At 37.9% G+C, this 17,989-nt stretch overlaps 1 protein-coding gene across 2 annotated transcripts in view; it reads right to left on the bottom strand.

Annotated features, from left to right (window-relative positions):
- Positions 1-204: 204 nt before the first annotated feature.
- Positions 205-17,989, bottom strand: part of ugcg (UDP-glucose ceramide glucosyltransferase) — a 44,230-nt gene continuing 26,445 nt past the window's right edge. Inside the window, exons 4-9 of one of the 2 annotated variants that reach the window (XM_043716032.2) lie at positions 15,724-15,825; positions 14,877-14,989; positions 11,046-11,224; positions 9,821-9,907; positions 6,175-6,364; positions 205-3,229 (exon numbers count right to left, since the gene is read on the bottom strand). In XM_043716032.2, the coding sequence (XP_043571967.1) occupies positions 3,059-3,229; positions 6,175-6,364; positions 9,821-9,907; positions 11,046-11,224; positions 14,877-14,989; positions 15,724-15,825 (842 nt within the window). In that variant the 3' untranslated portion in view covers positions 205-3,058. The remainder of the gene's footprint in view (positions 3,230-6,174; positions 6,365-9,820; positions 9,908-11,045; positions 11,225-14,876; positions 14,990-15,723; positions 15,826-17,989) is intronic. The other variant, XM_043716053.2, reaches the window with a different exon arrangement.

Raw genomic sequence — 17,989 nt, 5'->3', positions numbered from 1 at the left:
ATGGCTACCATTACTGAAATTAACACTTTAAAAATTCTGATTGATTTAACCAAACTGAATGAAATTCCTCAGCTCCTGTGATAAGATTTGAACAAATATCTCTAGAGCATTCATGCAGGTCTCTGGATAATATCCTTCCCACAAATATTTACCAAGACATCTAAGAATTTTATGATGTCATCCCAACAAAAAGGCACAAAACAGTTTGTCACCACTTGATTTTTTTTAATAACAATTAAAACATTAATGCCATACTTTATATTCTTATACCACTTCATAAAGATATGTGACAAATAACTAATACAAAAACTATTCACGTTACAACTACATTCAAATCTGTTTTATTCAGTAAAAAGTTGAATGTACAATTGACATCTCTGTATATATAGTCTTCTGAAGCAAAATTTCACGGTTTAAGCATTTAGTGGCAGAGTCTGGAACACAACAAAGTTGATAATTAAATAAAGCAAGTTTTCATTTCAGTGCCTACCTATGTGCATGGCAAGGTCAGTGTCACTTAGCAGTCTCAGATTTAAACCAACAAGGACAAAGCTGATACATTCCATATGATTGTAGTCATCACGTATATACCCCAAAACATACAATCAACATTAAGGCTCATTTTTAACACCAAAGCCCACAGAGAGGCACAGTCACTGAGATCTGTTTAGTACACGGTTGTTTTGACAACTGAAGATACAACAGTGGAATTTTGCAATAGGCAAGTGGATCCCTGAATAAATCTGTACACTATAATTGGTGCTGACTTATGTGTGCTTTGTACCTGCAATCGATAAAAGTACATAAATGGCTCAATAAAGTATGAAAATCATGAGATCATGCTTTGGTGCCACTTCATTTTCAGCTGTTCCATGCATTGTTCTGTAACTTTGTGAAAATGATTCATTATCAACCACTTCCAATTTTTTTTTAAACTTCACAGCTGAAATGTCATGGAAAACAACCAGCATTGCATCAGGCTGCAAGTAGAATTCTCATTTCAGTACTGGTCAGACTAATGAAAATTCATAAAACAAAAATGAGTTATAAAAAAATCACAAATAACACACAATGTTTAACAGCAAAGCTCAAATGGCAAGCTGAAAATTGGTGGATCACAACTAGACAGTTCTTGAAAACATAGGACTTCCTCAGGATTCACCTGATTCATGCCAATGATGGGAGATTATGCAAACAAAATGTTATGCCTGAGCGGTGCAAAGATTACACAGGATAACCCCTCAAACCAGTTAAATGATATCATAAGGGTAGAATGTCAAAATAAACAAGGAAAAGGCAGTGGCTCAATCAGTAGAGTAAATGAACAACAGATATTTTCCAAAACTTTCCAATTTCAATCCCAATATTCAGTAATGGCCAGCAAACTTGTGACAGAATCAATGAATTTAGAACAATTTACAAAAAAAAAAATTAATGGCAATATTATAAGCCAAGATTTGCCTGGTCACAAGATGAACCAGATTATCTGAGCTTAAAGTGCATTAGTTGCCATCATGCGATTTCAAATAAATTCATTATTGCTTACATTATGGATTTGACTGTCCAGCAGTGATTTCAGAAAATCAACTTTTCTTTAAAAAAAGAACATGTTTAAAGTCTAGGTGCTAGTGTTATTCAGAATGCAAACGTTTCACAGTCACAGTCTATGAAATATACATGGCATTTCTACATGGCCACAAATTTAAAAAAATACAAATGCTGCACAAAGTTCAGGCCACAAAATTCTCTTACAGTCCAATCTGAAGACCCAGGCATACAAAGAGCACTTTCCACCCCATTTTAACAGATCTAGTTCACCACTGCAATTTGTTATAAGTTGTGACTAATGAGCTCACTAAGCACTTTGAATACAAACATTAACATGAAGCCTGGACAAAATAGAAATGCAACTGCATGCACCACGTTTCTGCAAAATTATTGCATTTCCACATGGATACCAAACTAGCTTTAATTAATGAAGACCAGATCAAGATTGTAATATCGAAACATGAACCATCAACAGATTCAGTTTGGCAGTTTCTGAATTAGTCGCTGCGATCGCAATTATAACCTCACACATGTCCTCCTACCTATTAGACATTATTCAGTAATGCTGAAGGACATATTCATATTTACAAGCTGTTGAACTTCACACCCTTATTTCCAAAATACTGAAAGTTATAATCTGAGGATGACTAATAATAACAAAAAACAAAATCCTGAAAACTCTCAGCAGGTCAGGCAGCCTTTGTGCAGAGAAACAAGTTACAGGTTGAGAACCTTTCCCATCAGACTTCAAGTGAAAAATCAACCTGAAATGGTAACTGTCAATCTTCATACTTGCCACCTAACCGAGATTTTCCAGCATCTTCTCTTTCAGCTTCCCAACATCCACAGTAATTTGCTTTTGTAAGAGGATGTGCAATTTCATTTGGTCTTGAAACGCATGAAGTAACATTCACTTAGCAGCTTTGATCCTCTCTTTAAAAAGCTACTTAGCTGTTCAAAGCAACCAAAAGATAGAACTATATGCTATTACACATGCAGTGATTAATACTAAAGTTGTTCCAGAAGGTTGCAGATAATAAAACTACTTTTGGTCGTTGCCATGAGGCCAAACATTGTTTGTCTGTCATCCCCTCTCTTGAAAGATCTTTTTACATTGTTTGCAATGGAATAACAATTATCCAACAGATGTTTTCATGCCTTTTGTAAGCAGTACTGTTGAATTGCCAAACACAATACCTCAAACATAATGTTTAAAGCAACAATATTCTTGTATCTGGTTTTTAAAACTAACAGTTAGGTTAAAATATATTTAAAAAATAAAATTCTAACCTACTCCTTTGCATAGAGAGATAGAAAAACATGCTTTTTGGCCTCATTTTTTTTTTCCATTTTCTGCAAGCTTTTAAATTTCAGCTGCAAGTGCCAGGCAAATAATTTAACTCAATACAAGGACACACAAGTAAAAACTATGGAAGATAGAACAATTTAAAAGTCTTTGTACAAACATCATACATAATACTTTTCTTAATTTAGAGCCTGGATTGAGTGTTCATACATCAATGATTTCTTCAGCTGTGCCACCACAACGCAGTCTGTAACGTCCTGTCCGCCACCTTATAGTGGGATCCCAGAGGGCAGACAAGAATATGTATATTGTCATGGATTCTCTGATAAACCAAGCTACTGCATAATCAAGTTTCGAGAAACATAGAGGACCACCCTGAATTGGAAGTGGAGAGTGGGTGAGGGGAGAAGGCAAAAAGAGAAACAAATTATTGTTCAATTCATATGCCACAGATTATTTCAGCAATGTTGTTAATTATATTAACAAGACTAATTTAAACAATAGAAATTGAGGCAAGCTGCGAAGTTCAAAAGAGTATTACTGCTTAAATTGACAGGAAAAAAATGCACACATTACTTAGCTTGTTTTATTTTTCTAAGAGAAGAACTTTATGACTGACAGGTCTAAGAAGGAACGGTGCTTCTTAGACACCAACCTCAGATGCTTGCCAACATATAGCCTTCAGCAAAATCACAAACAGATGATCTGGCTATTTATCGCATATTTATTTTTAGAAGCACTTGGACGTCAAAAACAAATACTATGTAAAACCAAGTTAAAGTGTCTAATCGCCAAAAGCACAGACCTTGCAGTCAGCTGGTAAAGAACTTAGATCCTGGACCTTTACAAAATTTTGCTAGATAACACAATCATTCCAGGCTACCTCAATAAACTGGAGATCAATTCCAAGATCCAATGATTGACCATACAATTAACAAGCAAAGTGTATGAGAGACAGTGACGGAGTGATCTGCAAAGCTGGTTTTTGTGCAGCAAGTTGGCATGTGGAAAAAAATTCCTTATGCTTTTGGAACAAAGCCATTTCCTTGCTGAAAGGTTTTATCACAAGGTCTGATTTCTGAATTGGCTCCAAAATAAGACTTCTGAACTGATTCAAAAATCTTATTGCATTTTTTGTTATTAGTTTCCTAAAGGTTGCAAGTTTCTGATCTTTATAAGGAAAATTACATCACTGATGGGTGCTATTAATGGAAATAAGTTTTGAAATTACTTCTCTATGATAGGAACATGGGAAATAGGAGCAGGACGCATTCAGCCCCCTTATACCTACTCCAAACCAGATCATGACTGATCTTATACCACATTTTCTGACACTATTCCTATGTTCCTAGATGTCTTTAAATTCTAGAAATCTAATGATCTCTGTCACAATGACCAATACATCACAGCCTTCTGGGGTAGAAATTTCCAAAGATTCACCATTCTCTGAAGGAAAACATTACTCCCCTTACTTTGAGACCTCTTATCTACAACACCCTACTGAGAGAACATCCTCAGTACAGATACCCTGTCAAACTCTTCAAAAACTTTGCATGTTTAAATGAAATAAATTCTCAACTTTTTAACGTTACAGAATACTGAGTCTCCTCCAGCTCTGCTCTCAAGAAAATCACACTAGACCAGGAACTGTCTGGTGAACCTTTGCTGCATTCCCTATAAGACAAATATGTCCCTCTTAGATAAGATGGCCAAAACAGTAATGCAGGCGTACTCTCAAAGCTGTATATAATTGCAGCAAGACCTCATCAATCAAATCCTCTCATAATAAAGGTGAACATACCATTCATCTTCCTAATTGTTTGCTGCACCTGCATATTAGCTTTCAGTGACTCATGAACAAGGAGCTCTCTTTGGGCATCGGCACTTCAGATCTCTCACCATTTAAGAAAAAAATCTACATATCAGTTTTTCTTATCAAAGTGGATAATTTCTCATTATATTCCATCTAGGGATTTAGGAATATTCTTGCACACTCAGACCTTCAATCCCCTTCAAAGCTATTTGCATTCTTTTCACAAGCAACATACCCACGTAGTTTGTGTCATCAACAAAAGAATTGGCCATTGGAAACAATTGGAAAATTGACAAAAAAAACAGACCTGAAGCTTTAACTCTGCTTTCTCTGCTCAGATGCTGGCAGACCAGCTGAGTTTTTCCAGCAATTTCTCTGTTTTTGTAATCTTTTCGTTTGGTCCCTACGTCCAAATCATTGATTCAGTTTGTCCTATCGGTACCCACCTCAGACACAGCTTGAGAACCTGACAATGATCCATTTATTCAAATTGTTTTTTTTTGTTAGGCGATACTCAATCCATGTGATCCATAGTTGTTGGCTAGCATACTGTGTGGTACTTTATTGAAAGCCTCTTAAAATCCAAATACACTACATATCCATTGTTAGTTATCTTTTTGGAAAACTCAAGTTTTTCCAAGATGATTTCCCTATTACTATCTTTGAAGCATGCAGTTATCAGATCCTTTACAATAGTTTCTAGCATCACTCATTTAGGATCCATCGAAGCAATCTCTAAACCCTCAACTTCCAGCAATTAGAAAACGGGATGGCTGCACCCCCACCTGTAGGTGCCACTCTGAGCCATTTAGCATCCTGACCAACAGCATTGCTCCTTCACCATCATTAGATCAAAATCTTGGAACTTACTTCCAAACAAGTATTTTGTGTGTACCAACCCTTCCAAGAGATGCAGTGATTCAAGGCACTGGACTCACCATCATCTTCTCTGGAGCCACTAGGGCGGAGTAATAAATGTTGGCCTAGCCACTTAACTAATATTTTTTTTTAAAGAGTTCTTCCTACTTCTGAAATCAAGTAAACAAACGTACAGTTCTGTTTTCTCTCTCTCCTTTTCTTAAATAGGAGTCGTATTTACTATCTTTCAATCTGCAGTAAGATTACCACTGATACATCCACTATCTCTACAGTCACCTCTTTTAACACCAGGATGTAAATCAGGGAAATGAAATTTACCAACTTTAAGTTCCTTTAATTTCTTCAAAACTTTACTAATAGTATTTTTTTCAGTTTCTCATTATTGCTAATCTTTTGGTTCTCTATTCTCAGGTTGTATTTGTATTTTTAACTAGTTCAAAAAAAAATTTGTAAGACATCAGATTAGTCTCCTGATAAGAGCATGTGAAGACAGAGTTCCCATCACAAAGAAAGCAAATACATAGTTAAACAAACAGCTTGAAACAATTGTAATTAACTTACATGCTTGAAATACTACACTAAGTTTTGCACAACTGATTTAATCAATATGAATCAGCTAATCACATACCTGGACTCCTCTGAGCTGGATATAATCAGATATAAACCATGCCAAGCAGTGACACATAAAAAATACCATAATGTCCCATTTGAAGACATGATGAGCAGCCCATCCAATTATCAAACTTGCAACAAAGCACTCAGAGATTGGTTCACATATAATTGTAGCAGGCAGCATGTTGATACGTAATTTTGACCACCTTAGTTTAAAGAAAAGGAAAAAAGACATTAATGACATTTAAAACAATTCACTCAACTTGTGTACAATTCAACTTAAAAGTAGTACTTAAGTGAATGCAATTTTAAAATCATAGTCAGAAATTTGAGGTTTGCTGATCAGTGCAAAGGATTGTTGAATGAGACATTAAACCAAGGTCCCTTCTGTCAACTAAAGTGGTCAAGAACAGGAACATTGCATTTAATGGTCTGACCAACATTGATCCATTAACCAACATGACTGTAAGATGATAAGGTCATTGTTACATTGCTGTTTGTGGGATCTTGCTACATGAAAATTAGACACTGTGTTTTGTATCTTACAATAGTGATTATACTTCAAAAGTATTGCATTGGCTATAAAGGGTATTGCAGTGTGTCAAGTTTGTGAAGGACCCTATATAACATGCACATTTTTCTTATGTTGCTGATCAACTGAAAGCTTTCATGGTGCTAAAGTAACTGCATAATCTTTCTCCTCTGCAAAGGAAACAGATTCATATAATACTGAAATGAAAACTTCCATATCCCAACAATGACGAGATAGGTTCAGGCACAGACCAAATGAATTCAAATGACAATTGTAATTTGAACTCATATCAATTAATTTACAGTTATGTCCATCAATTCTAACTTAACACTACTTACAAATACCACAGTACTTGAGCAGCACAAAAACTGACCAAATTCAATTCATAAGCAACTTGAATCTATTGTGGGTGCCTTGAAGAGAAGTGGAATTATTCAACTTTTGCAATTCTGCTAAATAATTACTAGCTACTATATTCTGGATAAATCTCTCAAAATAGATTTGCTATTTTGTCAACCAGTACAAACCCAATTTAACCATCAGAAAGACTGCTTACATCTATCTCAAAACCACTTCCCCTTCCATACCCATTTGGCCCATCTAAGACCAATGTTGCTTCTTGAATTATTCAGCTTCTCTACTCCTCCCTCCTTTCTCCTGCTGACCCAAACCACTCTCCAGATACTTTCTAATTAATCATCTTTTCAGAGATGATATTTCACCTCTCTGGAGCCCTCCCAAGCCTCTCTCCAAGTTAAATGTGACCCAGTTATGACTGTATAAAGCCCACTCCCACTAATCAATCGATTATTCATTTTCTTCCTCAAATCAAATTGACCAATTTCATAAATAATTAACTCCCTGATACTGACATCCTCCTTTGATCAGGTTTCTCAGAAAACTACTGTCAACCCTCTTCTCCAGCAAATGGGTGCCCACATTCTCCAACAGACCTTTTTTCACTGAAATTATTGGAATAGGTCAACTTTCAAATCTATGTTATTCGTCAAGTGCATACTTCAATCGGGTTTCCAAGCAGTGACAGCACCAGCCAAACTCAAATACTATCCTCCATAAAGTACAACCCCTCCCTAATTCTAGGAATCTCTCCATATCTGATATGATTGACCACACCATCTTCCCCAAAACTCAGTGGGATTCCAATCATTTTGCTCCTCCATGTCTATCCAATCAAGATCACAGCATCAATGTGGCACCTATTGTTTGAATCAACAATCTACCGAAGGCATTCCCTCCCTCTTCACTTGGTACATCAAGAACATGGGATCAGCTTCTACATTCCCAGTGAAGACACCCAATTACTCCACTACCATCTCTCAACCTATCCATTGCATCTGAGTTTCCAGATTCCTTTCTGAATATTCAGTAGCGGATGAGCTGCAACTGCATTCAATTAGCTACCTGGAAGGCTGAAACAATCAACTTTATTTACATTCTTGATGCCCAATGCTATCTAGAATCACAGAATCCCTACAGTGATTGAAACAGGCCCTTTGGCTCAACAAGTCCACACCAACTCTTCGTACAGTATCCTACTCAAACCTATTCTCCCTCCTATTACTTTATATTTACCCCTGACCTAATCTACACATCCCTGAACATTATGGGCAATTTAGCATGGCCAGTTCATCAGACCTGCAAATCTTTTGGATTGTGGGAGGAAACCGGAGCACCTGGAGGAAACCCACGCAGACGCAAGAAGAATGTGCAAACTGCACACAGATTTGCCTGAAGCTGGAATTGAACCCAGGATCCTGGCACTGAGACAGTAGTGCTAAACACTATGCCACTGTGCCACGTAATCTTGAACAATGCCCATCTGTGCACTTGCACTATTTGTTGCTGACCCCCACAACTGCTCTTTTACTGCCAATACTTCTCTAGGCTCTCCTGGCCAGATCCCATTCTCTGCCTACTGCAACACAACTTATCTAAAACTCTAAAATAAAACAAAGGACTACACATACAAGAAATCTAAAAACAAACAAAATATAGGAATTCCTGGAATGTTCTGAAGAAGTGTCACTAGACTTGAAATGTTAACTATGTTTTCTCTCCACAGATGCTGATAGACCTGCTGAGTTTCACAAACTTTCTGTTTGAGTTTACACAAAACTTGTGTCTGTCGCCGAACTCTCATCTATGCTTGTCAACCTGCATTATTTTGCAGAAATTCTCAGCCCCCAGTTTAAATGCTTTCAAAGAAAGCATTATTAAATTGGAGAGTGCGCAGAAAAGATTTACAAGGATGATACTGGGATGGGAAGGTTTGAGTTATAAGGAAAGGCTGGATTGGTGGGACATTGTTCATTAAAGCTTAGAAGTTTGAGGGGTGACCTTATAGGGATTTATAAATTCATGTGGGACATAGATAAGGCGAATAGTTAAGGTATTTTCCCTAAGGTAGGGGGGTTTAAAACTAGATAACATAATTTAAGGTGAGAGGAGTAAGATTTAAAAAGGAAACTATGAGGCAACTTTTTTCACATAGAAGGTAGTTTGCACGTGGATTGAACAGCCAGAGGAAGTGGTAGGAGGAGGTATACGTTTAAAATACATTTGTACAGGTATATGAATAGAAAAAGGTTAGAAGGAAATGGGCCAAACCAAAGCAAATGGGACTAGTTTATAGTTTGGGAAATCTGGTTAGCATGGATGAGTTAGTCCAAATGATCTGTTTCCATGGTCAATGACTAATATCTTGGTTACTTCACCTATAACCTTACAAGTCTCCAAAAGTTCTATGTGACCTCTTACTCCGACCCTTTTGCATTTTCCCCTTCCTAGAACCACTCTTGAACAGATGTTCCTCCAACCCTCTTGGTCCTAAACCCTAGAATCCCCTTCCTGGGCTTTCCTCCTGTCCTTTAAGAACCATTGTTTTGACAAAGCTTCTGATCACTACCTCTTCATCTTTGTTAAGTTTTGTTTGATTACATTTTTGCAAATGACACTTGAGTTTTGTATTAACAATGATGCATAAATGCAAGTTCCTTTTTTGTATAGTAACTGTACAAAGGTGGAAGAGCAGTGCTGATGCAAGTCAACTTATTTGAGATCGATTAAAATGCAGAATAGCCTAGACATTAAGCACCTACAAATGCCTCACCTGATCATTCGTGACTGGAACAGGGAAATAGAATAACTGCCGGAATTTTGCATTGCTACTTGACTTGCCATAGCAAATTTCCATCCCCTAAAAGTGAAGTCAACATAATTAAACAAGATGACATTGTTAAAATAAAAGAAATTTTGAATAAATTAATACCAGTTCAACTGCTTATTATTGCATCCAGATGTGCTGCAGTTAAAAAACATGATGTGCCAAAATTATCAAGGTACTGGCTTCTGTAAAGATATTCTACTGTCAAGATGATCAAGGAATTAAGACAAATGTACAAATTCTTTTAGATTTCAATTGGGTGATAAGTTTCTCAGAAGACCACTGATCCTGAATAAGTACAGTGGGTACTGTCTTATTAAGTAGCACTGAGGAAGGATACATTGACCTCCACAGATTTGGAGGTGGTTATGATTTTGAGATGCAGAAAAATGTTTCCCTCATAAAGGGAAGTCTTGAACATAATGAGACACAATCTCAAGTTTGATGTGAAGGAATCTAGGAGAGAAGTCAAGTTGGTAGAAGTGTAGAACTCCCTTGCATGAAAAAGTGGATGCGAGCTAAAATTAACAATTTTAAATCCAAGACTGACAGGGTTTCAAGTCAAGGGATATGGAGTCAAGGTGAGTAGGTGGAATAAGGAAACAGACCAGGCATTGATTGGCATAATAGGATATCTGCATACACCTATTCCTAGTTCCGAGACAATCATTTGATTCGCCAGATTCTAGCATCCCCTGCCTTTTGATAACTTATTTTCTTTCAGAATGAAGGCCATACATTACCACAACAAACAAGTCCAACAGAGTCAAACTTGGGCTATTACAACAGCAAATAACCACAAAAAGATATTATTCGCTGGGCAATGTTGGAAGGTCAGTGCCAAGAGAGCACCGCGCTGTTGGAGGGTCAGTGCCAAGGGAGCGGACATACTATTTTCTCAACAGAATCCTTGTTGGTTTAGTGGATCATAGTTGAATGTGCAGCTCACCAGGAATAAAAAACAAACAGTAGAATTTGTGCCATACTACATGGAGGCTTAATTCTTCAATTAGCCAACACTGTTCCCAAGAAAAAAAGATTGTTATTAACAAATTTAGAATAGAAAGTAATCAGGGTAGGTCCATTAAACACCAGAAATAGTTCTTAACTGAAGACTTTGAAGTTTTTGGAACTTAGAGATTTGTGTACTCATGAAATTCCAAATACTCACCTGTCTGCGATTGCCTTGGACATAAAATAATCTTCAGCTATATACTGAGCAAAAGCAATAAGGCCTCCAGCTTGATCTAATACATCTTTTCTCATCAGACAGGACATTCCTGTTACACATTTGAAGCCAGTCACATTGGCTGATATATATGTTCTTGGATGTGATGTGCCAAAGTATACCTATGATGTAATGAAGTTGCACAAGTTTAGAAATATACTACTGCACTATAAATTCAGTCAAAGTCCCCAAAATTAGGTTAGTTTTCCTGAGTTTAAAAACAGTACAAACACCTTGCACTGCAACTGCACTTAGCTGATATAAGCTAATTCAAGAATGTATCCGCACTCAGTGATGAAAGTTATACCAAGAGTCAATACTTATTCCTTAATTAGTTTACAGTGAAATACATAATAAAGATTTGCCATGATCAGCTTAGGAATTATCATGCTTGTCAGGCTGAGACTAGCATGCAGTTCTGCTCACAGCATAACAAGGATGTGGTTGCATTAGCGAGGGTGTAAAGGAGATTTATCAGGATGCTGCCAGGACTGGTAGGTCTGAGCTATAAGGAAGAGTGGATAGACTGGCGTTGTTAACCTTGGAGTGAGGAGCAAAAACAGGGTGGATAGGAAGGCACTTTGTCCATTACTATTGGGGTCAATGTTAAGGGGGCATAAACTGAAGGTAAGAGGTCAGAGAGTAGAGGAGAGTAGAGGAGAGTAGAGGAGAGTAGAGGAGAGTAGAGGAGAGTAGAGGAGAGTAGAGGAGAGTAGAGGAGAGTAGAGGAGAGTAGAGGAGAGTAGAGGAGAGTAGAGGAGAGTAGAGGAGAGTAGAGGAGAGTAGAGGAGAGTAGAGGAGAGTAGAGGAGAGTAGAGGAGAGTAGAGGAGAGTAGAGGAGAGTAGAGGAGAGTAGAGGAGAGTAGAGGAGAATTTTTCCACCCCAGAGGCAGAAGTCATTACCTGAAAGGGTGGTTGAGTCAGAAACTCTTGTAATGTTTAGGCAGTATTTAGATATTCACCTATAATACCAAAATGGCTGGCCTATGGCCAAAAGCTGGAAATGGAATTAGTGTAGTCAGATCTTTGACAACCAGTGTGGCGCAAAGGGTAGAATGGTCTCCTTTGTGCTCTAAATGTCTCTGAGTAAGGAACTGGCACAAACAGAATTCAGGTCAGATCAGAAAATAGGACAAATCTTGAGATCACATTACTGCAAACAAACCAACACTCAGCATAATTAACATAGTCATGTCTTTCATCAAGAACTCCATGTACTGATCAGAAGTCTGAAATTATCTGTTGAATTTTAGGTACAAGATATACAAGGGAAAACCTGTTTTATCATTATGAGCCCCTTAAGTTTCTGCCAATTACAAAAAATATTTTTAGTTACATGCTAATGAAAGTACTTTGAATATGTTGGAAAAAGATGTTTATTCTAATATATTAGAGTGTTCCAGAACCTGTGTATACTTGTGGTAAGTTAATAATTACAAAAAGAGAACGGGCACAGTTTGAAGGACACTGTAGCATACTTTGATAGATTTCATCAAGGTCTATTGAATTGCTTCCAATTTAAAAGAGTAGCAAATTTCTAAAATAATTAAGACAAATTGGTATAATTTAAGTTTGTGCAAACTAGATAGCAGTTGTTCTGGTTGGTATTACAGATGAATGTGAAAAGGCCAATCAGAACTGTTGGAACACTAAAATACTGCCTTTTTAGAGTCAACTACATTTTACTTGGTCTAGTTAAAATATTTGGTTATGAAGGACATTTCAAAACAATTTGGATTTTTGAACAAGCTACAGATAATTAAAATTTAGTCACATATATTTTCTTCCTCAGTGCAGCATTTACACTGAAATTCTATGATTATGGCAACAGACAAAACTAACAAAGGTGATCTTATCCCTTAGCATCATCAGGAAGGCTTTTGCTAGAGTCAGTTCAAAGACTCATCTCCTGTACACGAAGTGTACTCAGATACATAGTTCCTTTTCAAACTTGCAGATCTACTTGGCACGTGGTCTTCTCCAAACAGCAACTAAAAGGAAAGTGTAGGAACAGGGTATACATCTTTACCTTACTTTCCTAAAATTCAGGAAGGCATTTGATAACATTAGCACAGCAGGACTCTTAAAATTTTTGATAAAATTGACTGCCTGCAAAGATTCCTTTGTCTTATCTATTTCTTCCATTGGAACATGCACTGCATTGCACAGTTTGATAGCTCCACTTCAAACAGTTTCAGAGTGAAGAATTAAGTGAAACAGAATAGCGTCCTAGCTCTGAGTCCACTTGGTTTCTTCATTATTGTGTTTGACCTTTGCCTTCCTCGCAGATGTGGAAGGAATCAATTTGCTTACACAGTCAGCTCTACAATCTATCATGACTCAAATTAAGTTCTTTGTATTCATTAGAGAACTCCTCTCGCTAAAAAGACTTGCTTACTATCCCTTCTATGCCTGTAACTTGCCCTGCTTGATGACATGCATCATGAAAATATGATTATGGGATAAGGAATCATACCACCACTAGTGGTCACATTAGTGGGCGGCACGGTGGTACAGTGGTCAGCACTGCTGCCTCACAGCGCCAGAGACCCGGGTTCAATTCCCGCCTCAGGCGACTGACTGTGTGGAGTTTGCACATTCTCCCAGTATCTGCGTGGGTTTCCTCCAGGTGCTCTGGTTTCCTCCCACAGTCCAAAGATGTGCAGGTCAGGTGAATTGGCTATGCTAAAATTGCCCGTAGTGTTAGGTAAGGGGTAAATGTAGGGGTATGGGTGGGTTACGCTTCGGCGGGTTGGTGTGGACTTGTTGGGCCGAAGGGCCTGTTTCCACACTGTAATGTAATGTAATCTAATCTAAAAAAGGACCCTAATGAAATAGTTAGAAGACCTACTACCTTAGGACCACAGTGACAGACAATCTGTTCCCCAACACAGAATCTGACACATGCATATGGAAAGCAATAACTACTTTTGGCTGATTTGCAAAATCTGGGTGCAATCAAGCTGACCCTTTAGACCAAGTTGATAGTTCATATGATCTATGTTTCTCTAGTTCTATTCTTCTCCTGAAATTACTAGTTGACAATAAAGGAATTAATTACATCTCCTGTGGGCTTGTCTGCTCTACCACAATAATCAGTGACTAAGCAACAAAAGATAACGGTGAAAGCAACAATCTACAAAGAAATTTGGCAGCTTCACGTGGCATTTGTGGTAGAATTTGTAGCTCAAGGATTGGCTTCCTTGGTAATCAGAAATGGATTTATTTGAAACATGTCCGTCACAGATGGAAAACTGCTGACTACTAAACGATCAGTAAAAAAAAAAACTACACTTTTTGGTTATTATGCAATAGTTCCACAATCAGGATGTGCATAATGAGGTAACAATTTTTGATATCAGATTTGCATACAAGGGAGGCAGGCATATAAAATTTGGGACTAGAGACAGATACTGGATAGTCAAGCATTTACTGGGATTGAGCTCAATAGAGCAGAAAGCAGGGTTCTGACATAATAGATACAGATGGAAATGAAATTGGTACCAAGGTAGAGTATTACAGGTTGCAAAGGAAATAATGAAATGGTTAGAAATGAAGCTTTAACACCATTAAAATTGCTTAATTGGTGGTTCCCAAATACTACCATCATAAATGTATGCATTTACTTTATTCCACATAATCCTTTGGATTAGTGCAGTTGGATGATTTAAGCATGTTAAGGCACTGGCTCTCTCTCCATTACATTCAAATTATTAATAAAACATAAGCTATTCGTTCATAAAACACAAACACTTCTTAGTAGTCCATTCTTACTTGTTCTAAAGTAGCAGCAAATCCCTGCCTGTCAGCAACATATGGTAATCCATGCACCAGGCCCACTTTCTCAGTCATCATGTTGGCCATGTCTGTCAGTGTGTCCGGTTTCACTGAACATTAGGAAAGTGAAAAGAGTTCCCAAAATTAATCTCTGCTTGGTTATTATTGTTAATACATTAGCAACAGTGCAGCTGTACATTTTAAAATTCTTTTCTTTTTAAAAATGAACTTCTTAAAGAAGTTATGGGTGGCACGGTGGTTAGCACTGCTGCCTCACAGCGCCAGAGACCCGGGTTCAATTCCCACCTCGGGTGACTGTCTGTGTGGAGTTTGCATATTCTCCCCGTGTCTGCGTGGGTTTCCCCCGGGTGCTCTGGTTTCCTCCCACAGTCCAAAGATGTGCAGGTCAGGTAAATTGACTGTGCTAAATTACCCATAGTGTTAGGTGACGAGGTAAATGGGTCTGGGTGGGTTGCTCTTCGGAGGGTCGGTGTGGACTTGGTGGGCCGAAGGGCCTGTTTCCACACGGTAAGCAATCTAATCTAATCTAAAGTTAATTTTACTACATCCAAAATGCCCAAATATTCAAGCCAGCAGGGATGCACTCACCCAACCATGTTTAATGGCTAACTGAATTAGTAAATGCAGGCTGTCTGACCAGAAACCACATATATATATGGCATCAGCACAATTTTCAGTTTTTATTCTGTCTCTCTATTTCAATTTAAAAGTTAGCAAAAATTTAAAATATGTAACTTGAAACATTTGACAATGAAATTTTATGTGTGAAGTTTTAAACAGTAATAAAGTAGGGAAATCTCAGTCAATACAAAGTGCTGCTTACCTCGAATTCCACTGTCACAGATCCATACAAGTTCATATTTGGCTACTTCATAACCTGGCATCAAATTGTTTATCTTGGGATTAATGCCAACCTTTTTGCCACCTAGAAGTTACAACCATTTCTATTAATACTATTTTACAAATAATTTACCAGATACATTCTTAACCATTAAAAACACTTCCATTAATTTGGTCTGGAAATACATCGCCTGCTGAGATTCGTACACAGGTTAACTAACTAGGAAATAAACAGAAACCAACTGCAGGGAAGATTATTTATACCTATCTGAAAATATTTCAAAATAGGATGTGGCTGCATATTTCATTTTAATTATACTACAAATTATCTGAAATCTGCTTTGGAAAATAACAGCATCGGAATGGAGTCTTTCTGTTAATGCATTCACAGCACATGGTCAAGAGTAAGACAAGCATATCTTCCACAATGTGATGTTGATTTTCTTTTTAAAAAGTGCAATTTTTATAGTTAAATTGGCTAAGCATTCACAATACAAACAGGCCATTCAGATTAATGATGGTATTTATGGTCCCTATTCTTACCACTATTTATTTTATTTCACACTATCAACATATCCTTCTACTCATTTTTATATTCATGTGTTCATCTAGTTTCCTCTTAAATGCAATTATGCTATTTATCTCAACTGCACCACATGGTATGGAATTCCACAACCTCAGGTGTTTATTAATTAAATTTCTCCCACTAATTTAAGGGCCTAAAGAACAGTAATGGAATCATCATCCTCGTACCTAAGAAAGCACATGCAATGTGCCTTAATGACTATGCCCAGTGGCCATGACCTCAATAATCACTAAGTATTTTGAGAGATTGATTATGGCCCACATCAACTCCAGTCTCCCAGTCTGCTTCGATCCCCTACAATTTGCCTACTGACGTAACAGGTGCACACTGGATGCCATATCCCTGACCCTGCACTCATCCCTGGAATATCTGGGCAAGGACATCTACATCAGACTCAAGCTCATTGACTACAGCTCCACCTTCAACATGATTATCCCCTCTGACTGATCTTAAAACTCAGACCCTGGTTTTGGTCTGGCCTCTGCAACTGGATCCTCAACTTTCTGACCCATAGACTGCAATCAGTTAGAAGAGTTAACCACACCTCATCCACAATAACAATCAACACTGGAGCACCCCCAAGAGGTGCCCTCAACCCCTTACTGTACTGCCTGTACACCCATGACTGTGTTGCCAAACTCCAAACGAACACCATCACCAAGTTCGCTACTATACCACGACACCACTATAGCAGGACAAATATCCAACAATGACGAGTCAAAATACAGAAGGGAGATAAAAGGACTTGGTGACATGGTGCAAAGAGAACAAATTCTCTCTCGACAATGGCAAAACTAAAGAATGGATCATTGACTTCAGAAAGAAAGAAGGAGAATAGGCTTCCACTGGACAGCGTCAAGTTCCTTGGAGTGACTATAACTGACAACCTTTCCTGGACTTGTCATGTACATGCAACAGTCAAGAGGCACAACGCTGCTTTTTCTTCAAGCGGCTCAGGAAATTTGGCATGTCCATAAGGAGTTTAAATATGTGGTGCTGGAAAAACACAGCAGGCCAAGCAGCATGAGAGGAGCAGGAGAATCGACGTTTCGGGCATAAGCGCTTCTTCATAAGGACCCTCACCTACTTTTACAGATGCACCATTGAAAGCACACTATCTGGGTACAGAAAAGCCTGGAAGGGCAATTGCTTTGCCCACTACCCTAAGAAACTACAAAAGTCGTGAGCACAATCCAGACCATCACGGAAACCAACCTTCCATCCAAGGACTCTATTTACAAGGTTCGCTGCCGTGGAATGGCTGCCAAAATCAAAGACCTCAGTAATGATCTCACGTTAGTAATGATCTTCTACAACCTCTTCCGTCAGGCAGGAGAACAGAGCCTGAGCACATGCACCAGCAGATTCAGGAACAGCTTCTTTCGGGTCATTATTAGACTGATGAATGGACTCTCTGGCCTGAAATAACACCGATCTTGCTAATGTTGATCTTGCATAGCACATGCCTTGTGCAATGTAATCTGTATGCCTCTCTAAGTCTTTTTGATTTGTATATCCTTGCTTAGTATGATCTGCCTGCACTGCTCATAAACAAAGCTTTTTACTGTACTTTGGTACACGTGACAATAATTCAATTTATCAGACTCTAGGACTCTAAATGACCACTGTTATTAGGTTAATTCAATCATGTTGATATCGAAAT

This window comes from Chiloscyllium plagiosum, unplaced genomic scaffold, assembly GCF_037043375.1.
Source record: "Chiloscyllium plagiosum isolate Xiang-an unplaced genomic scaffold, Cpla_swu_hap1 HiC_scaffold_2, whole genome shotgun sequence".
In the NCBI taxonomy this organism is placed as follows: Eukaryota; Metazoa; Chordata; class Chondrichthyes; order Orectolobiformes; family Hemiscylliidae; genus Chiloscyllium; species Chiloscyllium plagiosum.
The sequence above is the reverse complement of the archived record's forward strand: the minus strand, read 5'-3'. Positions and strand labels throughout refer to the sequence as shown.